Source organism: Callithrix jacchus, chromosome 5 (assembly GCF_049354715.1).
Source record: "Callithrix jacchus isolate 240 chromosome 5, calJac240_pri, whole genome shotgun sequence".
Taxonomy (NCBI): Eukaryota; Metazoa; Chordata; class Mammalia; order Primates; family Cebidae; genus Callithrix; species Callithrix jacchus.
In genome coordinates, this window is record NC_133506.1 from 81,743,213 (window position 1) to 81,771,129 (window position 27,917).

Consider the following 27,917-nt stretch of genomic DNA (forward strand, 5'->3'; position numbering starts at 1 on the left):
CATAACTCAGAAATCCTGAGCTGGATGACAAAGTTGGCCTTTTCCCTCCTTCAGGATGGCATTAGGAGCTTACTTGGTGCCAACAAATGTTTTATCTGCAAGTCTGGCCTCAAGTCACCATCATGGAGACCTTTCACCATACCATACATCAAGGTTCGGGAGCTCGACATGCCTCCATGTTTTCCATGTGGGTCCTCAGACAACAGAGCATGAGAGAAGGTTGAACTAAATGAATACTCAAGTGCCTTCCAGTCCATTTACAGCTTCCATTTCAGCTACAACTCCAACTGTCTCCAATTAGCAGACACTTGCATAGACATCTGAAGGCATCGTGTACTCCCTGTAGCCTGGAAAACAGCTATGATTTTGGTGCCTCAGCACCATCCTGTAACCCAAATCTCCAGTTCAACTTTGCTTTCCACTGAAGCTCTACAACATGAACCTTGTACCCACACCCAAGTCCCCAGAAAAACTCAAGATAGACCAGTGAGTTACTCTGATGTTTATTTTAATGCGTCTTAGTCCACACAGTTGGTATAAAATCAGAAAACGCAAAGCAAAAACAAAAGGTCTGGAGTCTTAGCATCAGAAGGGCACCATATATACATCTACAGTTGGTGGCCAATACAAGTCATCGCCAGACAGTCCTTGGAGGCACAGAACAGCCTAGACCCAGCCAAGCTCTGGGAACTCACAGTCCCAAGGAGTCTAGACACTTGGTTCTGATGCTCCGACCGTAAGAAAATTGTGGGAGTGATGAAGGCTTTATGATTTACTCATTATAGTAATAATAGCAGCCTAGCTAGGTACAAAAGCAGTTATAAACCATTTATATTACAGAATTATTCAGGTCTCCATTCTATTTTATGTTGTAAAATTGTTAATTGGATTTCCAGTGAGTCATTTAGATGATTAGTGATAATAAGGAATGGTAAATCTATAGCACCATTTCACAGATTTGTTGTCACTGATTTCTCATTTAGATGTGTGACCGAGATACTCCACCTGCAAGGGTAAGTATGCCAAAGCCACTAGCCATGTTTTTGCGAGGGCTCCAGTTTGGGCGTTTTGGCCATGTGAGCATAAAGCTTCACACGGAGGTTCAGGCAGCAGCTGTTTCTGTTGGATGCACTGGGTCACCCACCAGAAAAGGGCTTTTGGGCATTTGGGGTTTCTACCCACACTTTGGTTTTCTAAATGAGGCGGACTGGGAGGGAGGTATCTTCTTTCAGATGAAAGGGAAGGGGCAAGATGGAGTTGTTTTATTTCTGGGCAAAACAAAACAAACAAACAAACAAAACAAAACAAAACAAAAATACTGAGCTGGATTATACTGTTAGGATGTAAAGTTCCTTAGCTACTTCTTTAAGGTTCAACACGAGGCTGATGGTCAACATAAAAAGCAAACAATACTATGTACATATATGTAAAAAGTGTTATAAATAGGTTTTATAAACCGGAGATATTATATACATCTTCAATCAACAGCAACCCCTCTTCCACTGCTTTCTGTTTGGTTTGGTTTGAGTTTAGGATTTTGGGCTAGCTCTCTTTTTTTTTTTCCTGTTTTTTGGTTTCCCTTCCTCCCTTCCCTGTGTACGCTCAGAACCTCAGACAGACTGTCTGGGCACCTCATTCGCGTTTCCGCAAGATCACGTAGACGACACCGCTGAGGAGGGCCAGGGGGAACGCCACCCAGGCCAGGATGTAGGCGAAGCCATAGGAATAGTCTGAGTTGAGATGCCATTCCGGATGCCTCACCGTGTAGATGGCCGCAGCACTCATCACGCACAGACCTGGGGGAGGAGAAGGACAAGCTGGGTGAGGGAGGGTCCATGGCAGAGCGGCCCCCTCTCTGCCGCCCCGATGCCGACAAACGCTGGGTAGGAGGAACGTTTCTACCTCTTGAAGGAACCTGCTTCCAGGTCCAGAGTTGAAAGGAGGCAGCTCAAAAATATGGGAACAAGGAAAATGACTTGCTGTCTACTTCCAATCTCGGCCATCCAGGCCACCATCTCTGAGGGCTTTCTTTACGTTTTCTGCCCCATTTCTCTTTCTTTAACTGTCACCAATTTCCAGGCCACACTACCTGGCCAGCAAGCATTCAGACTGCAAGAACCTGCCTTTTTGCAAGGGTGGTTGGGTATGGAAGCCCCTGGAAATCTATATACCACTCCACAAATGAGTGGTGGCGTTACCTGAAACCAATGGAAGTGAAGTGACATTTTACCATTATTGGAGTCATGTCATGGTAAAAGCATTAAGCTCCACACAGACCATAGGGGCCTACGGTTCCCCTAGCAGAGTTGCCGCAGACCAGATGAAACAAGCAATGCCTATGGACACTGTCAAGCAAAGGAATGTATGGGCAGCGGGGAGGAAAGGGAGGACAAAGTGCGGACGCAGCAGACAGTATGAGTGGGAAACCAGGCTGTGGAGGGGAAGATGATCAAAGGCAGGCTCCTTTGCCTGCGTGCCCCAAGGTTGCATCTGAAGCCCAAAGAGGGATAAAGGGCATTGGATATGCACCTGGGTCCGGCCACCCTCCCTGTCCCACCAATGCAGCTCTTCGATGTGGGTTAGAAAAGAAAGGCCTCCACCTTGGGCTCTGTGGAGCAGCCAAGCTCAAACTGATAGCCCCAGCCCCTGTGACAATCAGTGTCCCCCAACAAGGAGGGGCCTAGTGATATCAGCATGTCAGCCTGGAGTTGCACAAAGCCTGGTCTGTTTCCTCCCTGAAAACAGGGTCTTTTGAGAAGCTCTGAGTGACTCTATTATATATCCAGCATGCTGTGTGGGATTCATGCGGTTCCAGAGCTCCCAATGCATCCCCCCGCCCCCCACCTCGGCCACCTACATTTAACCTCACTGCTATTTGGGCTGCTGTTTTACTGGACACTGCAACTTTGTTTGGAGACAGTGCAGTAGTGGGAATACGCCCCATTAACCACCCTGTTAGGACCGTCCTCCTGCAACTCAGAGGAGAAAACTCCCACTTGATTGGCCTCTGTTGACAGAGCCACACAATAGCCTTGGAACCAAAATGGGATGGAATCCAGGACCTGCCACCTACAGGAAGTTCAGAGGTCAGCAAAGACAGCCGTGTTGGGGGAAATCATCGCTGGTTAATAGCTGATGGAGGAAAACAGCAGTTTTGATCTGCTAGGGACACACTTTATTTGCCTTGATGTCAAGGATCCTTAATTATCTTGCCCCACCGTTACATGGCTTGCCTCTCCAATGTGCTAACTCTTTGTCTTTAAGAAATACCGAAGTTGTCTCCTGAGTTCTGTCTGACTTATCTAATGAGAGCAGGGCTATAAAAGAGGAAGCACGGCCGGGCGCAGTGGCTCACGCCTGTAATCCTAGCACTCTGGGAGGCCAAGGCAGATGGAGGTCAGGAGTTCAAGACCAGCCTGACCAATATGGTGAAACCCGTCTTAAAAAAAAAAAAAAAAAAAAAAAAAAAAGGAAGCATGACCTTGGCAGAGAGCAAGGTGTTAACAGAGTGCTAGCAGAGCAGGACCATGCTATCGTCCTGCAGGCAGGGCTCCAAAATGGGCTGTCTAACAAGATCTGGCATGAGAAATGCCTCAGGAGCTGAGTGGACCAGCTACTCCCCGATTTCACTGGCCAAGAGAAAACATCAGATTCCATCCTTGAACAAGAGGGACAGAAAGAGGCAGTAAACAGAAGCACAGTGACTAACTAGACACCTTAATGTGTATGACTTTCATCTTAGTAGAATCTCAGAAGAGAATGACTCTAAGCTTAACTGTGATAAGCAGTTAACTTAGATACCTACAAAGCCAGAGAGAGTATACGCACTTTATGTGATTGTTGTCAGGAGACTGATGTTTTAGGGAGTATATTATTACAAGAGTGTCTGCAGGTAAAGCAATAGATGTACCCTGAAATATATAGAAAAGGATGATTGTTTGGCGGGGCACCCTCTGCCTGCAACCCCAGGCAGTTCATATCATCCAGGAGTCATCTCCAAAAGCCAAATACGCCTTCTAATAAGGGGACTGTCACTCACTTTCTCAGCAACCAGTAGGTGGAGATGCATCACCAGGTCCCTGTGGCAAGGGTGAGGCCCCGAGGCACAGGCAGATATTCTGTACTTTGGCAGTGACTGGGACTCCCTGGGAGGGGCCTGAGCCTGGGAGCATAGATCAGCTTTAAGCAGAAGGACACTGACCCTGTCCAGACAACATAAATGTGTCGGGCATTCAACTTACAAGAGTTTTTCCCTGTCTCAGGATGGCTAGGTCTGCAACAACTTCCCACAAGTTCTCCCTCGAGCCCTTTTGAAGAGAAAGTCTTCAGCTCCTTCAACAGTGACTGCAACCCCTGAGCATGGTGAGAGCCCAGAGCCTTTGGAAGGGAGCACCCAAGGAGCCGAGGTCAAAGAACAGCTGTGGGAATTCCCTGGACATCCTTATCACCTCCATTCCCTTTGGTTCAGTGAACATTTAATGAGTGCCTACTGTATGTGGGCACTGTTCTAGCTGCTGTTCTAGATGCACCAAGATCAGTGAGACATGGCTCCTACCTTAAGGACTGTGTGTCTGGAAGACAGACATCTGCATATAATTTTGATATCATCTGATAGAATTTCAAGAGAGGGAAGGAAATGCACCAGATGTCCTAAAAGCATAGACTGGCACTGAGTCCAAATCGGGGAACTGGAGGGGCCACATGGACTCTCATATAATAGGCTGATAGCTCACTGAGGGCCAGGAAAGAGAGGGCCTTACATGGCATATTAAGGAAGTTGTGCTGAGAAGCCTCTGAGGAAGCTTCAGCAGAGAAGAAACATGATCAGGAGAAACACGTCCCTGTTTTAGACTGATCACTCTGGCCACGGTGCAGAAAATGGATTTGAGGGCAAGGACAAGGCAGGTAGCTGGAAGGTACATGAGGAGGCCTCTGCGTAGCTCCACTGGTGTTAGTGAGTCAAAACAAGAGAAACGAGAGTAATGCCTATGGAGGATGCTACAGAAACACAGGACTCAGTAGAGGGCTGGCTACGGGGTGAGGAAGAGAGGAGAGGACAGCATGACCGCCTGGTGTGTTCACTCAGCCAAGGGGAGACACGGCGATGTCTCAGAAGCCAGGGAAATAAAGCTTCAAGGAGTGAGTAGCTAACAGTACTGAAGGAGCAGAGTGACCCAGCGAATTAAAGACTTCCAAGTGTACTGTGGGAATCTCAGCAAAAGCACTTTTATTTGAGAGGCTGGGGCAGAAGCCAGAGAGAAGTTGGCTGGAAAGGCGATGTCAGTGAGACCACCAGGATGGTCAGTGGAAGTGCAGCCATGATGTTGGGGTGATCAGTGGGTGCCTTTGTCTTCCTCCCCCTTCATCCTCAGGGCAATGAGGTAGGACAGGAAGGGGCTGTGAGGCCTGTTCCTCTGAAAGCAGGAAACTTCTCTGTGTTTCTGTGATTGAAGTCCACTCCTGTTTCATTTTCTGTACCCAAGTGACCATTGCTACCTAGAAAGCCACTCATTGCGTTGACTCCGATCTGGGCATGGCCAGTGAGACATCCAGAATCATTCACCCCTAACAAAATTTTCTTAATGTGGTATTCGACATAAGCCATCTCTGAATCACTCTGAACAGGATGGCACTGAACTTTTACTAATCCCCTCACTAAATTCTTTTTTTTTGTTAGAGAGGCGAGGTCTCACTCTGTCACCCAGGCTGGAGCAAGCGCAGTGGCCTGATCATAGCTCACTGCAGTCTTGACCTCCCAGCCTTAAGCAATCCTCTTGCCTCAGCCTCCTGAATAGCTGGAACCACAGGTGTGCTTCAAGGCACCTGGCTAATTTTTACATCATTTTTTGTAGAGATGTGGACTTGCTCTGTTGCCCAGGCTAGTCTCAAACTCCTGGCTTCAAGCAATCCTCTCACCTCAGTCTTCCAAAATGTTGGGATTACAGGCATTAGAGACCATCCCTGGCCCAAATGCTTTTATTCTAAACACTCTATAGCTATATTAATCTTTCTATTAACAAAACAAATGAACAACAATAACAAAAGGATAGAGAAAGTAAAACTCACTCATAAGTCCCCTCTATTCTTTTTGTTTTTAATCCTAGCAACTACACATTTGACTTGAATTTGATTCTGCCAAGGAAACACAATTATCTAATCACCCAACCAATAGTTTTGTTCAGGCTCCTCTATGTGCCCCACATGGAGCTTGATGCTGGGTGTAAGCAGTGAGATAAATCAAAACTTGCAAATCTTTCTTTTCGGTCTGCGTCTACATTAATTTCTTGATGTTTTCCAGTCTCGTGCAGCCCACCCCAACAGAGCTAAGGCACAGATAACTACCGTCTATGAATAGATGGCTATAGGTTCCAAAAATAAGAACGACTCTGAAGTCCAGACACAGGATCAGGAGTTTCCTTCTCTAAGAAGGTGGTTTTGTTGTTTCTGGGGAAACATTTTAGAAAACCTTACAGTGAGATTAGGGGCAGTTTAATGGCTACATCAGTGGTTCCCAACCCTAAATGCACATCAGAGTCACTTAGGCAGTGGATCCATCCCAGAACTATTAAATGAGAGTCTCCAGGGATGAGGCCTGAATACTGTCTTTTTTTTTTTTTTTTTTTTTTAATTTAAGACAGTCTCACTCTGTTGCCCAGGCTGGAGTGCAGTGGCGTGATCTCGGCTCACTGCAGCCTCTACCTCCTGGGTTCAAGCGATTCTCATCTGCCTCAGTTTCTCAAGTAACTGGGACTAACGGCACGCACCACCACGCCTGGCTACCTCTTTTATTTTTAGTAGAGACAGGGTTTCACCATGTTGGGGCTGGGCTGGTCTTGAACCCCAGACCTCAAGAGATCTGCCCACCTTACCCTCCCAAAGTGCTGGGCTTACAGGCATGAGCCACTGTGCCCAGCCTACTGTCACATCTTTTAAAAAGGACCTCAGGTGATTCTGATGCACAGCTCAAGTTGAAGGCACTGAACTAGAGGAAGGAGGCTTTTGAGATGCATTCAGGAAGCAGCCAACCTAATGCAGTCAAGAAAAGATAGTCCATGTGAGCCTTGTGGCTAAGTGAAGAAGAGATGATTTGGCAAACCATGGAGACCCCTAACAACACACAGAGCTGTAATCTACAGCAAGGAGACAGAGACAGCTCCCAAACCAACAGTCAGCTCCAAGAGCCCTAACACCTTTCATGTGCTTTTCCTGAAAGCTCATGTGTGCCATCCATAAAGAACACAGCTGGGCTCACCAAGGGGAGGCTGTGCAGAGATAACAGCCCATAACAGCCACTTCAGGAAACTACACAGAGATTCTAGTGGTTTCCACTTAAAATGCTTCAGTGCATTGAAGAGGCATTTGCCCTGCATGCTTGCTCATAGATTTCACATCCCATGATTGTGGAGCTACTTTTTCTTCCTTCTGTCCTCTCCCTTTCTTTCTTCCTCTCCTCTTTCTTTCTCTTTCTTTCTTTCTTTCCTTCTTTCTTTTTCCCTCCCTCTGTCCCTTCCCTCCTTTCTCTTTCCCTTCTTTCTTTCCTTTCCTGTTTGTCAGTTTTCACTTCTCTGACTACTTCCTTGATGTTGTCACTTCCCAGGTTTTCCCAAAGCCTGGTTTCTCATCTCCAACAACCCTACTCTAATTAGCTCTGTAATTACTAACTTCTTACGAGTCCATGAGTCAGAAAAACGCATGACAAAATTGATCTAGAACTGTCCCACGATAATGGAGCCAGGAAATCTCTAAGTAGAGTTCCTAACCCTTTCAGTTCTCAGCATTAGTGGAAGGACCCTGCAGCCATTTCCAACGCAACATCCTAGAGCACTGAGGTTCCCAGGAGACCAGCTCTCAGATCACTTTGACCAGGATTACCAACGAAGGACAGGACATTCTCAGGACTTAGAAATTACAACGGCTGTTACAGCTCAGCATTTCAAATTTATGATAACTTCCTATTCAAATGCAGACCAACTGATAACTGAAAAGTCAGTCTCATGAGAGGTAAGTAGCTAAATATAAAGGGGATAAAAGGGGACAAAGTCAGGTGCTTTTTTCTTTTGAGATAAAGTTTTACTCTTTTCACCCAGTGGGAGTGCCATGGTACGATCTCAGCTCACTGCTCTGCCTCCTGGGTTCAAGTGATTCTCCTGCCTCAGCCTCCCAAGTAGCTGGGATTACAGGCGTCCACCACCACGCCCGGCTTACATTCAGAATTCTGCACTTACAGCACAGTTCTAAGCATCTTGTATTGAGTTTGGAGGAGAATGAAAATAGTGAAGCAGGGTGGACTAGTAAATATCCTTACATCACAATACCTAGGAGAGTGTCTGGCTGAACTGAAATACTTTTAACACACAGTGCAGTTACTTAAGGGTTCTTATCTCTGGACTTTGAGTTTGGGCCTCAAATGGTGTAATGATGTTGCTAAAAAGACATCGTTAGAGGACTTAAGGCTGAAACAGCTGAGCGGGATGAATGAAGATGAAGGTGCTGCCTATTCTAAGGATACCTGTCAACAGCAGCTTAGCTCCTCTCGGCTCTATGCTTTCAATGTGATTGAGTCTTACAGTAGAGGCTTGTATTCATCACAGACGGAGACGCTTGGCGCTTCAGAATAATACATGGTACAAATTTGCATTTACCTTCCACTGTAAATTAGTTCCAAGAAAGATGATATAAGCAGGCCTTCTGCCTTGGATTTTGTGTTCTTTAAATTTTTTGGTGGATTCTGTCTTTAAAATCTAAGAAGAAGTAATTCACTATATTCAGTGTAAACAATCGTCCCTGTCATGAGCTGGGTGACAATGGACATTCATTTACCCTCTGGTGGGCTCAATTTATTCAAATCAAATGTAATCCTTTTCATACCAGATAGGTAATATGCCAACATCATAACAAGGTTTGAGAGAGGGACATCTCACACATGAGCATGAAAATCCAGTCATCACTTAGGAAGCTAACATTTCAATATGAATACATGATGGAACTTCTGGTTCCTAAATCCATATTATCTTCAGGGCATATCCACTGACATAATGGATATGATCATTATTTGATGTGATGCCAAACTAAAACCAGTAAGCAAAAAAAGAAACCCCAGAATATGTTACAGTTGTCTTTATTAGATCTGAAAATTCAGTGAGTAAGGATAACTCTTCACTTTAACATACCTAGAAAGGATATCTCCTTACATAATCAGTCATTTAACAGAGCCAACAACCATCCAGGAGCTTGGCTTGTTGTAATAAGACGTGGGTAAGTAGCAAAGCACTGTTTGGTTTTTCAAAACCATGAGCATTGAAATGTTGCATTTAAATGTTTAATAAGAAGTGATCTATTGGGGGGAATAGGGGAGGGACAGCGGTGGGTGGGGGGAGCCGGGGAGGGATAGCTTGGGGAGAAATGCCAGATGTGGGTGAAGGGGAGGAAGGCAGCAAAATACACTGCCATGTGTGTACCTATGCAACTATCTTGCATGTTCTGCACATGTACCCCAAAACCTAAAATGCAAAAAAAAAAAAAGAAAAAGAAAAATTCTTGAAGAATTTAAACCTCTAATCTAAAACAATGTTTGAGGTGTTATGTAATTTTATATTGGAATGAATGTAATATTAATAATTTATTCTTCTGATTCCCTAAAAATAAATAAAAGAATTAGAATTTTAAGGCATAAAAAAAAAAAAAGAAGTGGTTCATCATTGACTTCCTTTTTTCAGGAAAGGGGAACTCTCTGGCTTCTAGAAAAGGTCACCAATATCTAAACTCAAGCTGTGTCTTCCCATATAACCCTAATTAAGGCATTTTATCCATCAAAGACACATGAACTGCCTTCAACTTTCCAGTGACTGCTCCTGAGCACAGGGTGATGAAATGGTACCATGGGCATCTTGACAACCAACTCAGAGAAGAGATGCTCCAGGCTTTGCCCTCTTAGAGGGTCAGAATTGAGAACATCTCACAGTACCCAGACATGATGGTACATATGAAGTTTGTGATCTATGAATTTGGACCACGTAGTCCACCACTGCATCTGCCTCTTACTTCTCTCCAATGTCCTGCTGGCTCAGTCAACAGTAAGTCAACAGACAGACAGATAAGAGCTAATGAAGCAAGATGCTAGGCAGAATCCAGAGACAAAGTTGGAAGATGTCACCCTGGGGAGTAGAAGTTTCTAGGACTGTGTGCACTGTGCATATTAATAATCTATATAATGAGAGAACTTGAAGACAGTCTAGGGAAGAGATTAAAGAGACCTCTCATGTGTTTTCATGGTCCCATGTTTGGAAATGATGATATGTTACTCAGGAGTGACAAAATGAAGATATCGGAGGATGACAACAGTAAATCAAAGCCCAGTGGCATCTAGGAACCGGAAGTAAGGAAGGTGAGAATTTGTCAGTGTGACTTCATCACTACCTCCTGGTAGAAGACATGTACCTGAGAACAACTTTGCCAGTTCTTAGCACATCAGGGCCATTTTCTGGAGGCATAATGTAATCTACAGGAAACGGCTCTCAAGCCCGACGTTTGCTCTATCAATAGCCTCATATTCACCTCTGATTATGCGTCCAGATTGTAGCTTCATTCCTGGTGATATGTCTGGCTTGGGGGGGGACCTTCCTTTCAGGTCCTCTAAGTTCTCTTTCATATGCATCTCATTCCAGGGAGAAGGGGGGAGTTCTAAGTTCCAAGTTCTAAGACATGTACATACTCACACACACAAGCACCCACCCTCACTTTATGGAAAGCAGCCAGTGGGGAGACTCATGAACATCAGTCATTCTGGGGCTACATCCTTCTACTAAACTAATCCTTCTGCAGCCTTGGATGGGCCCCACTTCCACACAGACTTTACCATCCACAACTTACCAGCAAGGATTTGGAAGATTCCAGTGATGTAAAACCTGCCCCCCTTGGTGAGGGTGAAGAGTTGGCAGAAGAACAGGAACAGCGACAGAACGCTGAAGATGATTGACAGGATCATGGTGGCCTGGACAGACTGCAGCCATTCTGCGGGGAAGAGAAATTTGGTTAGGAGAGCTGGCCATGGCCAGGGGAAGGCTCTGCCTCGAGGTGCAGGGCCTGAGGGGTCATGACTGCTGACAGTACAGTCTAACAGGCAGCAGAAGCAGAAGTCCTTTTTCCTTAGCAGAACTCAGACAATTCACTTTTGCAATCTAAAATGTCATCATTTCAATTTCTTTTGAGGAAAAAATATATACATATATCAATACATATATACATACACACATATATATGTACCAATATGTATATATAACACACATATATACCTATATGTACAAATATGCATACGTATATGTATGTGATTCTATACATATACATGTATATATAGATATACAAACACACACACACATACATATAAAACACATGTGAACATTTAGGGAGGGGCTACAAAAAGTCTATAGTCCCACCACTAGTAGTTACAGTCATGTTAAAATATATTGAATTTCCTTCCAGTGTTGGTGCAAATGTGCTACTTACGTTCGTGTGTCTGTGTTAAAGAAGGCCTGAGTCCTGCTTACTGCCTTCCTTCTTCGTGCCCTCAGGGGTCTTTGAAAAATAGCTTGAAACTATTGTTCAAATTACCTGCATTCCCCAAGGAGAGGTAAAGATCGTGGGAATGGCTGTTAGAGCCCAAATTAATTTTTTAGAAGAATGGAAGAAAATATTGATGGATAAAGGTATGTTCTCTATTTGCTTGGGCAACCTGTGGATTTTTTGTTTTTGTTTTTGTTTTTTTGGTCAACTCTGATCATGGCCATTAGCCTCAGCACAGAGCAGTGTGTGACCACAAAACCACCAGAGGGGATTAAGGCTTTCGATTTCTTATCTCTCTTGAACCCCAAATCTCCAAGCTTCCAAGTGAAATTCAGGCAAGAAGACAGTGCCTCCTGTGCATAGTTTCTTCAGTTCATCATGCAAATTCATGTCATTTTAGGGAGGAAAGAAGAAACAACCCGAGTTCTGCACTGTAGAGGGAAGCCCAGAATAAAAAGCTGCATTTGGCCTCTGTCTTGTCTTCCAAGTGCCACAGAATACTGGGGGCAGGTACTGCTCTCATGGAGGAAGAGCAACTGGGGAAGCTGCAGGGTTTAATCCTTTCAGCTCAGTAACCACCATATGTAATGGTTTCAAAAGTGCACATCAATGCTTAATTCAGTACTCACAGCTCTGAAATCTAGATGGTTTATAATTCATAACTGAGTAAGATAAACTTGTTTTGAGTTGCAAGCAGCTCATGGCAGAATTTTAAGGGTGCCAATTAGGTTAACTGTTACTAGAGTTTCCCATAAGATGTTTCCAAGGCACAAACTGGAAATATTTCAGAGTTAGAAGAAACCTGAGAGATGAACTAGACCAGCTCCTTTGACTTGAAGGAGATTTCCAACAGTGTTTTCATGAGCCCAAATGACACAGCCAGGTCTGAGAGGCCTTTAATTCTAGTCTAGCACTCTTCGAATTCAAGCACAACATAAGCTTCTTTTATTTTTTTAATTTCTTTGTCAATTAAAGTAGGAAAATGACAGCTAAGGGGTTGTGAGCCACCCTGATTTCACTCTTACATAACCTTAATTCATGTTTGCCTTTATCCAGCATAGTGGTTCTTCTGGAGGGGCACTTTGCAATAAAGATAATGTTGCCATAATATTATTTGCTTAAAATAAACAAATTATCTAGTGCTCCTCTGGTAGATGCAACTGAAATTACAAAGAAATCTGAGACCCAAATCTGAAACTAAGACAAATAAAGGGATTCACTTTGGCTGGGAAATGTCCTACCATGTGTACTCTCATGAGGAGGTATGGCTGGTGGAGACATCTTAGATTTCCTTCTCCATTCCTGGGATACTGTCTTCACCCTCATCCCCATGCTCCTGCCTTATCAGCAGGAACTGCTATGAACAAGACCTCACATATACAGAAAACTTAAAATATTTATATGTTAAATCTATTTAAAGAGAAAGTGTCTAATATTTAATAATACAACCTAAATATTTCTTGAAACATCTTTCACCAATAATTTGAATTATATTCCCCAACCCATTACTACTGAGCTTTTTTGCCATAAGTTGTTTCTCAAATCAAATCAGAATCAGAGGATCATGGACATTTTTATTCAGTGAGCATTTGTTGAATACCTACTGTTTTTGAGCCAAGCCCTCTGGTTGGCTCTGATGATCCAGAGATGAAGAAAATGATTTTCAACCATAAGCACAATAAATAAAACACATGCGTTAAGGCAGTAAGTCTATCATGAACCACATATCATTACATGTGAATGGGTTCAAGGCACTCATAAGATATGGAATTTTATCTTGGATTAAGACATTTGGGGAGGCCAAGGTTGGTGAATCACTTGAAGCCAGGAATTCAAGACCAGCCTGGCCAACATGCCAAAACCCCGTCTCTACAAAAAATAGAAAAAAAATTGGCTGGATGTGGTAGTGGGCACCTGTAGTCCCAGCTACTCAGGAGGCTGAAACAGGGAATCACTTGAACCCAGGAGGCGGAGATTGCAGTGAGCCAAGATCATACCACCATACTCCACCCTGGTCAACAGAGAGGGACTATGTCTCAAGAAAAAAAAAAAAGACATTGTAGCTACAGCTATATTCTAATATTATAGATACACCTAAAACAAGCAACTGTCAAAAACAAAAAAGATTTTGAAAAGAAGCTTCAGGCAAATATTAACTAAAAAGAAAGTAGATCAAGTAATAATAGCATCATAAAAACAGAATTTATGCAGAAAGGATGAAAGTGGTTTGGCTTTTTCATAGAGGAAAGATGTGGTTTATTTGATCTTTACTTCTGGTTTACCCGAGCTATGACTGAAGAAAATAAATGTTTATGCATATAATAACATAGCCTGGAAAAGCCAAACGCAAAAAAAAGTCCAAATATGAGAAGAAATTGTTAAAACCACAATGACAGTGGAAGACGTTAGCTTCCATCCTCTAAATAGATGTCAGGTAGACCAAATATAAGAAAGCATATAGATGATATAAGAGGACTAACAAATTAGATCTAATAGATGTGTAGAAAATTTTTGTCTATACAGCAAAAGACACACATTTTCTATACAGTAAAACCATAAATTATTTTCAAACACACATGGGACAGCCTTTCAAACTGACTATATATTAGGTAACAAAGACTATCTCAATAAATATCAAACCAGAAATGACATAGGTTCAACATATAACTAAAGGCAAACAGAAATTAGACATTAAACACAAACTAGCCAAAATAAATTTGGAAATTTAAAAACAGTGTTCCAGATAATTCCTCGGATACAAATACCAGGATAAAAGGTAGAAATTTCTTCAGCAAGGAATTACATTGAGAGCCACATGGGACACCTGTGGATTGTGGCCAAAGCAGTTCTCAGAGAATAACTTCTAAGCATATGCTAGAAAAATCCTTAAAAAGAGTGAACTAAACTTTCAACTCAAGAAGCTGAAAAAAGAAACAATGAAAAAAATCCAAAATTAATTGACTTAATACAAGTAAAAGCGTCGACTAATGAAACAAAAAAATATAATACATTTAATAAAAATGTCTGGTTCTTTGCGGGGGACATCAACAAGTTAGACAAATTTTATTCAAGTACACAAAAGAAGTGCTAAAGAAACGGAAACACACTATGTTCCCGGACAGAAACACTGAAAGTTATAAAGATGCCGATTTCAACCAATATAACCTACAAATTCAATGCTCTCCTAAACCATACTGCAACTGGAACTGGAAAAAATCAATTAAAAAATTCATCTAAAAAACAATGAGCAACGACAAACAAGAAAAATTTTGAACCAAACACAACAGCAGCAACTAAAAACCAAAATGAACAAACAACCAAAAAGAAAATCAGCAAAGCAAATAAAACCAATAGTCAGGATATCACCTACCAGATTTAAAACATATATCTATACTTTGTTACAGTATATGATATTAATTAAATATATAATTAACAATTATATATCTTTATAATACATAATTGTACAGCATATCAGAACTATGCTATATAATTATAATTAATAAAATGTATTTTATTTATAGATATATAAAGCTTATATTTATATCATAAAGTTTTAGCAATTCAAAAATATTGTAATAATCATGGAAGAAAAATAAAAAATGGGACAGAATTAAAACTTTGGAAGCATACATGTAAATTTAATATATCATAAACAACATCATATAAACCAGTGGGGAAAAATACAGCAGACAATAAACGGTGTTGGCTATTCATTTGGTAAGACAGAAAATTAACTCTCTAGCTCACATTATTAACAAAATTGAATTATAGGGGAACAAAGAGAAAACAGCTAAATGTAAAATTTCAAAGCCATGTGATTTGAAATTAGCAAAGGAGAAAATATGAACAGCCAATAAACATCTTAAAAGGTGGTCATCCTCACTAGCAACCAGGGAAATTTAAGTGAAACCCATGAGGAGGTGATACCAATTTTCATCCACCAAATAGGCAAAATTCAAAAAAATGAATAGTATCGCAGAACAAATAAGTGATAGGTACCTGCATACACCATTTATAGGAATAATAATATTATAATCCTTTTGTGACCAGCCATTTTATGGCAGAATACATTAGGTTGGTGCAAAAGTAATTGTAGTTTTTGCCATTAAACTTAATTTAAAAATTGCAGCACCTCTAGCATGATGATACAATGATATATACGTTCAAGTATTTACAATATCCTGGAAAAACACTGAACATATACTCAAGAAAAATAAATAAGGACATTCATTGTAGCATTTCTTTGAGGGAAAATAAATTATGGTACATCCTTACAATGAAATATTTTGCAGCAGTTAAAAAAATCATGAGTTAGAAAATGAATAGTCTTTCAAGGATGTCCAAGACAATGAAAAGAGTAAGATGCACATACAACATGTCATCATTATGAAAACAAACACCAAAAACGATGTAATTATATACAGACATCCACAGGCTTGCAAGTATTCATAGGGAAAGAGCCAAAGTTGTGTCAAATTGATACCAGTGGGTTCCCCAGGAACTACTGTTGCAACGAAGAAGCGTTTGGTCAAGAAGGCCTTTCAGTTGAGAATGTTTTCATGTGTTATGATACATGTACTACTTATATAATTAAAAGCAACTCAAAAGGTTACAAAGGTGAAAAAGCTGCAGCCGTCTATTGACTTATTAAGAGTTAGGATTCCTAACCTCAAGGAGCTACTGGAATTTGGGCAGGATTGGGCTTCCACATGCCCAGGAAAAGAATAGAGGCGTTTCCTTTCCTCCAATGCCATTGATCAAAAGCTTCACGGTGACAGCGAGAGAAAAAGAGAGCCCAGCCCAGAAGGAAGCGACCTCCATTCCAGCTCCAAAAGCCTGGTGCAAGATTCAAGAACTCTGGTTGTTCAAAGGGAAGCCCACGGGGCCCTGAGGACATTTCCTAAGCTCAGATGTTGCTGCTCCCCAGTCAGAACCATTAATCAGAACTAGAATAGACAGATGACCAGGGCAGTAAGAAACAGCAGATATCACACACTCCGGAAATGACAAGGCTTTGATCCTGTCCAAGGATAGGGTCCCGTGAGAGCATGTGCAAAGCCTGACTCCTTCCAGCATTTGTGTGCTCCTGTTAGAACTGCCCAGGCAGGGCTGAGCTGTGTTGCCAAGTTCTTCTGACCACCCGCCTGACTTGCCACATACCTTTTTTTTGGCCTTGAATTGCTCTTCACTAACTGGAGGCAGTAATAGATTTCACTGGGTTGTCGTAATGATCAAACAAAAGAGTCGCTATTGAAGCTCTGTTCAAGGATAGTGCAAATAACCCCACCTCAAAGGCTGAGGTGAGAAGCAGGGAAAACAAGCATTTTCAGGCTGTTATTGAGGGTCCAGGCCCGGGAGCATTTCCATCTGGGTCACACCAAGCAGTATGAAAATGGCAGCCACAATGTTCACACAAACCAGGTTCTTAGCACATCGGCCAGAACTCCAAAAAGTGTTTTGATACAACTTCAGTATCAATTCATTATCTACTCTCCAGCTTAAGGGTGTTACAGAGTCAGAAAGCAAATACCTGCTCAGATAGCAAACTATCTATACAGTCAGATAGTAAATACTTCAGGCTTTGCAGGTCATACAGTCTTTTTAGCAACTACTCAACTCTGCCTTTGTAGCACAAAATCAGCCATCCCTGTGGACAAGATGTAAATGAGTGGGTGTGGCCCATTTCTCCAATAGCCATTTAGCCAATAAAATCTTATTTACAAAAAGCAGGTTGGATTCGACCTGCAAGCTATTATCTGCCAAACTCTGCTACAGCAAAACGAGTCAGATGTACAGAAAATAACTGAGTTCAGAGAAATATAATGCAAGGGAAAATGCTGTCAATTACAAACCTATTTTATTAAGATCAAACCTAATGTGACGCCAACATCCCAAGTGGCTAAACTGTGGATTAACCTGAGCCCCGGTGTGACGATACTCCTCCCCATCCCCCTACCCAAATTGCAAGTATGTAATAAATAGTAGAGCTTACGCTGAATACCTGCTGTCATTCTCCAGGTCACACTCAGTTCCTGGTACAAAGTGAGACCTAATAAATATTCGTGGAGTTCCCAGCGGCAGTTTTAAGCCAATATCCAACCTTGGTGCTAAGTGCTGGAATTAAAAACTAAAGCTCTGGCCATCCATGATGGCTCATGCCTATAATCCCAGCACTTTGGGAGGCCAAGACAGGCGAATCATGAGGTCAGGAGACTGAGACCATCTGGCCAACATGGTGAAACCCCATCTCTACTAAAACCACAAAAATTAGCTGGGTGTGGTGGCGCACGCCTGTAATCCCAGCACTTTGGGAGGCCAAGGCGGGCAGATCACAAGGTCAGGAGACTGAGACCATCTGGCCAACATGGTGAAACCCCATCTCTACTAAAAACACAAAAATTAGCTGGGTGTGGTGGCTCACGCCTGTAATCCCAGCACTTTGGGAGGCCAAGGCAGGCAGATCACGAGGTCAGGAGACTGACCATCTGGCCAACATGGTGAAACCCCATCTCTACTAAAACTACAAAAATTAGCTGGGTGTGGTGGCGTGCGCCTGTAATCCCACTACTCGGGAGGCTGAGGCAGGAGATCGCTTGAACCTGGGAGGTGGAGATTGCAGTGAGCCAAGATCACATCACTTCACGCTAGCTTGGCGACAGAGCGAGACTCAGTCTCAAAAAAAAAGCCTAAAGCTCTTTGCAGGCCTACTGTTCTACTGAGAGTGTCTGGTACAAGAGCAGCTGACAGCTTTCTGACATGGGCTGTGGCAGCAACCAGATCCAGCTCCCCCAGCAGATAATGGGAAGCTTGGGTTGCACAATGATCAAAGCTCACTTCAAGGTCAGATTCCTGCTGTAGGAGCAGCTGAGCGATGAAGGAAATACATCTGCCCCCTCAGCTATATTCTTAGTCCAGGGCCCACAACCTAGTAGTTAAGGGCTCAGAAAAGATGAAGCACATGTAACAATTCATCTGCATCTTTCATTACCAGCATGGAACCACCCCTGCCCCATCTCAAAGCCTACTCTGAGCAATTCACAAAACTGTTCTGACTCAAGAGAACAGGATTTGTTGAAAGTGAAAGGAAGGACAGTTGCAAAAGAGTCAGCAGAGACTTTGGAGAGGCCAGGAAGGAAAAAGCCATGACAGAGTGAATCACTCTGAATGGGAGCAAAGAGTTAGCAATACCTCCCATTTGCATAGTGCTAGACTGTTTTCAAAACACATGACCCAAGACCAGGACTCCCACGCCCAAACCTCCCAACCCACAGCCATCACACAGATCGCCATTTTCCTTATTTCTCAGTATGAATGTCATTCCAGAAATAGCTGAGTCTCTGAAAGGTCCCCAGCCTAAACAATGTGGCCTTTCCCTGTATGCTTCACCCACCAGCTCAAGCATGCCCAGGGCCCAGTGTGGGTCTTGCCCCTGGGCTTCAACTTCTCCCCCAGCTGGTGGCCTTGAAATGAGGCTGGCAGTTCAGGCTAACTTTGCCTATGATTCATGCAGAAAGCAAAACTGATGGAGACAACTATGTGCCAGCCTGGCCCTCACAAAGGTGGTGAAGGCCACATGGGAGGCTCTTTCAACAGGTAATCCTGGGGCATTTGAACTAGAGCAAAACGTGTGGCTGGCCACTAGTGAACAGCTCAGTAAGTGGAAAGAACCTTCAGGTCAAGGAATTCCGGCTAAATCTGATACAACGGTCCAATGAACTGCATTCCTAATTAAGAGGCTTTGCGGCAGGCACAGAGCTAGTTTTTCAGGGTCTAGTCTTGTGCTCTGGCATCCATATTCTTGTTCTGCTAGCAAGTTCTTGGACTTTTAAAGGGAATAACATACAGCCACTGAGATGCCTGAGGTTGCTGGATGATAGTAAGCTGTTTGAGGTATTTTATACCCATATTGGAAAACTCTAGAAACAGGGGAAACAGAGTAGGCTTTGTTTCTCCAAGAACTGCTCTTGGAAGACTTACTCCACCAGATACAAAAGAAAAGGAGGGTGTGGGTTGTATGATCAAGGATATCCATCTCCCTCCTCGGCAATTCACAATGTGCCATGAACTATCAAAGCCTGCTTAAATTTCAAAACTTAGTGTCTTTCAAACTGATTTATCCGAAATTTTTTTTTCTGTTCTTTAAAAGAATAGCTCACTTAAAAACACTGAGTTTGGCCATAGAAAATGACGGGAACGGAAGTTTCCAGTGCAGTCATGAGCTGCATCAACGGAGAAGGGACAGGGAATAACTGGTTTAGTTTTAAGATCTTTAGGTGCAGAAGGAATTCACCTTATAGAAATAATAGAGTTCCCCTCCTTCTTCCCCCCAAGGTATGAAAAAAGGCCACACATTATGGAAATTAAGTGCTAGAACAACAGAGATGCTACCCACGCCCCCAGGGACAGTAAACCACTGCCTGTCTGTAAGCACAAAACCCACCCCTGCTCCCTGTGCCTACTGAAATTCTACCCCGTTGCCAAGGCCAAGCTCAGAGGCCATCTCCTTTTAAGATCCCTCAATGCCACAGTTACATCCTGATTCTGAACAGAGGCTCCAGGACCCATGCAATGTGTGGATACCAACTTCAGGTCCTACCTTAATGCCCACTCTGCTTTTAGGAAACCAGGGTACCTGCCCTGGTTAGCTGGTTTATTAGAGGCAGACCTGGTGCAGAAAAGCAAGGACTCCTGTTGCCCAGACTACTAGTTTTCCACTACAACACATTGGGGCTGCAGAGAAGTCAATGATATATTTGAAATCTGATGAATTAAATTATCCAATTAGCATTCTTCAGACTTAGAATCCACAAAAGCTAGAAAGGGAAGAAGGAGAATGGAGTGGCAAAGAGTGAGAGACTCCCCTTATTCTCTGCTCATCAGCCTGCCAAGCCAAACCACTGACCTAACTTCAGAAGGGCAAGAAGAGGCCGTGCTTCTTGCTGGGACTCCAGCGGAATCTCACCAGCACCAGAGAAGCCACTGAAAAGAAGGCAGGAGATAGCACCACCAGAGAAGAGAGAAAAACAGCAATCATCAACTGTTTGAAGAGTCATCATGTAGAGGAGGAACTGTGGTCACCCTGCAGTCATTGTCCAGGAGGTAGTATGGGGATTTTAACTCCTTGAGGATGAGCCAGGCAACTTGATAAAACCCGCGTCCAGCACATCAAGCATGAATGAAGGCAACTATAAGTGACTGGACAAAAGAGGGGCAGTGTTGGGTTTAACCAAGTAATTTCCTAAATGACAATGTCTCCTGGTATTCCTCCCCCATCACTCACTGCTCATCCCCAATCTCCTCTCCTTCCTGAACCCTCGTTAACCCCTGGCATGCCCAAGACTTAGCTCTGGAGCCTGTTCCCCTTTTCTGCCTTCTGCTCTCACCTGCTCCCCAAGTCATTGTATTCAGCACCACAACACTGAGTACCCTTCGGTATAGAGGAATGACTCCTGACTTTGAATTTCCAGCCTAGACCTCTCCCCTGAGCTAAAGATTTCTATATTGAAGTGCTTTGCTGACCTCTCTGATGGTCAAAGTATTAATCCAGATTTCTACTCCTCCCCACAAATCTTCTGCTCCCCCTTCAGTCTCCCCATCTCAGTCAAAGATCCAGTTACACACCAGTTACTCAAGCCCAAAACCTAGAGCCATAGAGAATCATTCTTCCCTAACTCCCTGCATCTAACCCATCAGCAAATCCTGTCATGAGACCTGTTTTCATCCCTACTTCCCCTCCTAGCTAACCCACCTACGACCTGCTAGCGTTGCTGCGAAGATTAAATGCATTGCTCTTCAAAGCATGCCTGGCACTTACGTGAGCTGTCTGTGTTCTTCACATCATCGTCATTGCCATCATCGTCATTGCCATCATCGCCATCTCAGTGTCATCATCATGTCCAGTCTGGACTATGACCACAAACTCTTCACTGGGTCCCCAGTTTCCACTCTTGCCTCTCCCCAGAATTCATTCTCCACAGCCAGAATGAGCTTACCAAACACAAATCAAATCATGCCACTCTTCTGCTTAAAACCCTTCACGGTGTCCCAACTGTCCTCCTCAGTACCACAGCCTGTGAGGCCCCAGCGATCCTGCTCCCATCCCTCTCCCCTGCATTCTCCACCCTTCTTTCTGCAGCTAACTCAGGGCCTTGGCTCTTTCCTTTACCTCCTGGAATTTTCTTCCCATGGTTCTTCATACAACTGGTCCCTCCCTGTCTTTTAAATCTCAAACCAAATCGCTATGGAAGGAAGAGGCCTTCCCTGACCAGCTCATTCCTCCAGTGATGACTTTCCATTTCATCACCCTATTTGTTTCCTGCAGAGCACGTTCCATTACCCACAGTGATCCATGTATTGTGTATTGCCTGTTTCCTCCAACTCCATGTGAGATGCATAAGGGCTAGGACCTGCTCTTTCTTGTTCATCTCTGTGCATCCCATTTCTAGAACACTACCCAGTACATAGGAGAAGCTCAATAGATTGGAAGAACAAATGAATGGATCTCACTGTTAGCTCTTCAAAAATGAAAGAGGTTAGTTTACACATCTGACAAAGGGCTGATATCCAGAATTTACAAAGAACTCAAACAGATTTACAGGAAAAAAACAAACAAGCCCATTCAAAATTGGGCAAAGGATATGAACAGACACTTTACGGAAGAAGACATATATGAGGCCAACAATCATGTGAAAAAATGCTCATCATCACTGGTCATCAGAGAGATGCAAATCAAAACCACATTGAGATACCATCTCACGCCAGTTAGAATGGCGATCATTAAAAAATCTGGAGACAACAGATGCTGGAGAGGATGTGGAGAAAAAGGAACACTTTTACACTGTTGGTGGGACTATAAATTAGTTCAACCATTGTGGAAGACAGTGTGGTGATTCCTCAAGGCCTTAGAAATAGAAATTCCATTAGACCCAGCAATCCCATTACTGGGTATATATCCAAAAGACTATAAATCGTTCTACTATAAGGACACATGTACATGAATGTTCATTGCAGCACTGTTTACAATAGCAAAGACCTGGAACCAACCCAAATGCCCATAGATGATAGACTGGACAGGGAAAATGTGGCACATATACACCATGGAATATTATGCAGCAATCAGAAATGATGAGTTTGTGTCGTTTGTAGGGACATGGATGAATCTGGAGAACATCATTCTCAGCAAACTGACACAAGAACAGAAAACGAAATACCGCATATTCTCACTCATAGGCGGGTGATGAAAAATGAGAACACATGGACACAGGGAGGGGAGTACTAAACACTGGGGTCTACTGGGGGGAAAAGGGGAGGGCCAGCGGGAGGGGGAGCTGGGGAGGGATAGCCTGTGGAGAAATGCCAAATGTGGGTGAAGGGGAGAAAGGAAGCAAAACACACTGCCATGTGTGTACCTATGCAACTGTCTTGCATGTTCTGCACATGTACCCCAAAACCTACAATGCAATAAAAAATTTTAAAAAAAAATGAAAGAGGCTCTCTTGAAGGTAATGAGTTCCCCATCAGAGTAGTAGGATGACTATGTGTTGGGCATATCACAGAGGGGTCTTCAGTTCGATGGGACACGGAGGAGAGATGGGCCAGATGACTCCAGGTCCCTGCCAGTGTGGGTGCCACATGTGTGTGGGTGACCGCACAGTCAGGAGGCTTCATCCCAGACAGCCTTCCCTCGGGCACCAAACATTAACATCCACAACCTCAGATTGACCGTGGCCAATCCCTGCTCCTAAAATAAAAGGCATGTTTTCCTGGTGCTGGTGAAATCCTGGGGAGACAACTGAAGGTTGTTTTAAAGCAAACACTATAGTTTCCAGGTCATATGGTTCAGACACAGGTTCAAACAAGCATTTCATACTAATTCCTGGATACTGGGATCTGAGAAACTCTAAGGGTTGAAATCTTGGCATGTTGACAACATATTCTGTCCTCTGTGCCTCCCTTGCACCACCAGGGTCTCAGCATCCCACAAGAGCCTGTAAAAGCCAGAGCCATTACTTCAGTAGAGATTAAAGGTTGGCTCAGGGAGCCACAAAGATTTTAAACTGTAAAACATGAACCCATAAATGCAGAAGATGTCCTGTGTCTTCTAAAATCTGGCCAAAAGCTAAGCAGCAGACAAGGAAATGGTCTGGTGCCCTTGCCAAAATGACAGTGTCACCAAATGAATAAACACGTCTGGAATCATTTTGAAGACAGAGATGACAGGAGACCACCAAGGGCTCGTGCTGGGGGCTGCTGAGTCTGGCAAGATTTAGTTTTTCTCATTTTAAACCCAAAGCATTGATCGAATGCCACACACAACCTATTGATAGTCATGAGTTTGCTGCTGCTGCTGCTGTTTAAATGGAAAAGAAGAAGAGAAATAAGGGGTCACTTTCTCAGTGACTGGTGCTGGCCCTGCCCACACTCTGTGGCAGAGCAGACCTGCCTGTTGTAACTGGAAAATGAGGGGCTCCAGGGACTGCCCTAGACAATGGAGGTGGCCGAGGATGCTTGGGGACAGATTAGAGGAAAGCCCGACGATTCCCTTCATACTTCTGTGTTGAGCATTGGCCTCCACTTTAAAAACAAAAATGATTCGAGAAGGGACACATATTTTGTGCCTAACACCTCAGCATGAAAGAATCTATCAACTACATTTTCTTCAGAGACAAAAGAGGATGTTGTGAGCAGGGATAGGGCCTGAGAGACAGATTTTACTGATGACAAACTCTGTCTGGGTCCTGCCTCAGTTAGAGTCCCTGAAGCTGATGAAGACCACCCAGGGGCCAGGGCAAGCCAGGACTGTGATCTTGCAGCTCCTGGGCTCCCAAGTTGCCTATGGCCTGATTCCAGTATTCTGACCCATTCTGCTACACATCAGGTCCACACAAATTAAATAAAGAGCAGAGAATGCTTCTGAGAACTTGGACTTGATATTTGGATCTTAGAGATTTCGAAACAAAAAGCACTGGTTCATTCAATAGCACAGAAAATGTTTTGCCTGAATCCTCTGGGTCAGTAGATTTCAAACTCACCCATATGGTCTTGGTTGAGGAGGACTGGCACAGCCTCTCCCCTCACCAGAGCCTTGCAGGTTGTATCCGTTTGCAAACTAAAGCTCCAGGAACTGGCCTCATTCAAAGCTACCCCATGGACCTTGCCTGCCATGCCCTGGGGCTCCACTCCACTTACTCAAGGCAGAGAGAACCTACTTGTTACTCAAAACCAATTTTCTAATATAAAATCATGTTCATAGTTATTTTCTGATTGTGAAAATAAAAGATTAAATGATTTTTATCAGCAAAAGAAAACAAAGTGATAAGAATCCCATCACCCAAAATAATCACTGAAAATATAGTGATGCATTTCTACCTTGTACAATTTCTGTTATATTCTACCTTATGGAGGCTTCAGGACTGTCATTCCAAGTTGGAATCAAACAGACCATCAAGAAACCCATGGAAGACATAGAGCTAAGGAAATCACAAAAATTAGAAATGCATGTTCCCACTATTCTGCCCTGCTGTCTGTCCCTCGTCTATGCCAAGCTCCTTACCTCCGCGGCCATCTTACACTGCCGGGCCTTCTATACGGAACCTCCCCCAGATGTTCATATGGCTGGCTCCTGGCCACCCTCAAGGGATAACCCCTCAAGGAGGCCTTCCTTCACCACTGCAATCCCTCTTTATCCCATTACCCTGTCCTATACAGTTCTTACCCTTGACCCCAAATTCTCCATGTTTATTGACTGGTTTACCCAGTAAAACATAAGCTCTCATTCACTCTTGTAACCTTAGCACCTACAATAGTATCTGGTACGTGACAGTTGTTCAAGGTATAGTCCTGCACAAAAGATTAGAAGAGAAAAGGAGGGACTCCCAATGTGGGAAGTTCACGATTCAGGCAGTGAGAGAATGCTGAAATTCCAAGATGAGGGGAAGGGAAATGGGAGGTAAAATGTAAGAGAAGTGGCAGTGAATCATTCAGGTAGATTCCTATGGGCCTTTGTTAAAGATTTTCATCTGAAGATTAATACCAATGAAGGGCCTCTGAAAGGTCTCAAAATGAGAAGCGATATGATTAGGTTTGTGTTTTTTTAAAATATCAGCCTGGATTCCTTATGAAAAATGAGTCACACAGGAGCAAAAAAGGGTTCAGGCAAACTAATTAGGAGGCTGACGCCTCTGACAAACGAGGAGGCAGCATGACCACAGGTGGGCTACAGGCATTGGAATGACGGGGTGGCTTGAGGGACCTGTGACGATGCTGAGAAGAGAAAGAAGGAAACACGTGAAGGCAGACTCTAGATGTTTGGTTTGCTAGCTGGTGAGGCAGCATTCTCTAAAATACTAGAAAGTGACCAAGGGGCATTTTTGGTGGAGGAAGATATGGACTGACTCTGGCACAGTGGCTTGGGGGGCCTCTCCTAGATACCCCAAGGGAACTGGCCAGTAGATAGCTGGGTAAACAGGTCTGAGATTCATAAGAGAGGTCTCGACTGGAGGAAAATAAAGATTCAAGAGATGTCATTAAATAATCATAAGACTTCACTTATACTTGAAGACGTAGCAGCAACAGAGAGAAGCTTTGAAGGATTGTAAAGTCTCTGAGAAGAGTCCGTGTGAGAATGGTGGGGTTGCTGACAGAGCCCAGGGTGCAGCAGAGATGGACTCTTTGAAGAATGCTAAAATAACTGGGTCTTACAGAACTGCAGAGGGCCCAACTGAGCTATTGCAGAAAAGTATGACTGGGTATGGGAGCGGATGGTCAAACCCTCAAAGGGAAGTATTCCATACCAGGCTTACAGGGGGGTACTTGCTGCCAGGCCTCTATGAGTTGAGAAGCCATGCTTCCCCCAAGGCCAAATGGCTACATTTCTCAGCTTCCCTTGTAAACGGGTGTAGGTGTGACCGTGTGACTCATTCTTCCCAGCCTCCTTTCTCCCCCCACTGCTTGCATCGTGGATGAGACGGCTGGAGCTCTAGCAGCCTTCTGCTTCCTGAAGATGACAGCCAAGAGATGGTAAAGAACTGAGCAAGAAAGTGCCTGAATCTCTGACAATTTCATGGAAACTCCATGCCTCTCTCTGGCTACCGACTTCCAGACTTATTTTAAAAGAGAGAAAAATAACTGATCGTATTTAAGCCACCACTACTTGAAGATGTTCTCTGACACGAAGTCAACCCTAATCCTAACTAGAGCACTAGCCAACTGGTCTGCCGCATCCCCTGCCTTGCTCTACCCTTACCTTAGGTCACATCACTGCCCTAACGGGGAATATCCTCCTCCCACTTGCCTGTATTGACTTGAATCCTGCCCCTCCTTTGGAAGATGGATCAATTTCTACCTCCCACCAGAGATTTCCCTTCCGCTTCCTCCTCTGAACTCGGGCGCTGTCTGCCTGCCTCCCCTTGGGTATCTAGGCTGCGCTGCCTTCCCAGGGAGTGATTCACCCTTCCATACTTATCTCCTGACTCCTTGACCAGGCTCGGGACCGTGAAGGCAAGGCCCAAGCTTTCCAGGGCCAGAGAGTCACTGGACACAAGGTCATAATGCATATCCCCACAGTAAGCCTCTCTTACCTCTGCCCACACAAGGCAGATAGGCAGTCGGGGGTGGGGAGAATCAGGGATGCCAGAAAGTATACAAACACATTCAGAAAAACATTTAACGGCAGGCGGAGTTAAAGTCAGTTAGTTAAAAATCTAAAACTATGTCTAATATTAAGATATAGCTTAGGGGCAAGATCCGGTATGTCTTTTTCAAACTATGCAACCTAGATGTTAGACTGCCCTATGGCACGATGCCAGGAGTCCCCATTCATGCAGAAAACAACATGAATGGCAACCCCCAGAGAGAGGTGCAGTGTTGTGGTCATGCCCCGAGAATAACGAGTCCGTTCAGAAAAAAACAGCAAGTCAGGTGGTGCAGTGGTTCACGTCTATAATCCCAGCACCTTGGGAGGCCGAGGTGGGCAGATCACCTGAAGTTAGGAGTTCGAGACCAGCCTGGCCAAAATGGTGAAACCCCGTCTCTACTAAAAATACAAAAATTAGCCGAGTGTGGTGGTGCACACCTGTAATCCCAGCTACTCAGGAGGCTAAGGCAGGAGAATCACTTGAACCCAGGGGGCAGAGGTTGCAGTGAGCTGAGACTGCGCCACTGCACTCCAAACTGCACGGCAGAGTCACTCCATCTCAGAAAAACAAAACCAAAGAAAACAACATATTTTCACACTTGCAACATACTCTTCAAGAATTGATGTCAATAATGAATTACTTTTGATTACTAAACAAGTATTTTTTTCAAACATCCTAAGAGCAAACACAGACAAGGTAAATGGTTTGCGATGAACGTAGTTC

General features: G+C 43.8%; 1 protein-coding gene and 1 pseudogene across 2 annotated transcripts in view; both read right to left on the reverse strand.

Annotated features, from left to right (window-relative positions):
- Window positions 1–487: 487 nt before the first annotated feature.
- Window positions 488–27,917, reverse strand: part of PMP22 (peripheral myelin protein 22) — a 35,881-nt gene continuing 8,451 nt past the window's right edge. For both annotated transcript variants that reach the window (XM_035300090.3, XM_017972266.4), the window contains exons 4-5: window positions 10,870–11,010; window positions 488–1,796 (exon numbers count right to left, since the gene is read on the reverse strand). In XM_035300090.3, coding sequence (XP_035155981.1) covers window positions 1,633–1,796; window positions 10,870–11,010 — 305 coding nt within the window. In that variant the 3' untranslated portion in view covers window positions 488–1,632. The remainder of the gene's footprint in view (window positions 1,797–10,869; window positions 11,011–27,917) is intronic.
- LOC118154414 (small nucleolar RNA U13) lies at window positions 8,866–8,963 on the reverse strand (annotated as a pseudogene).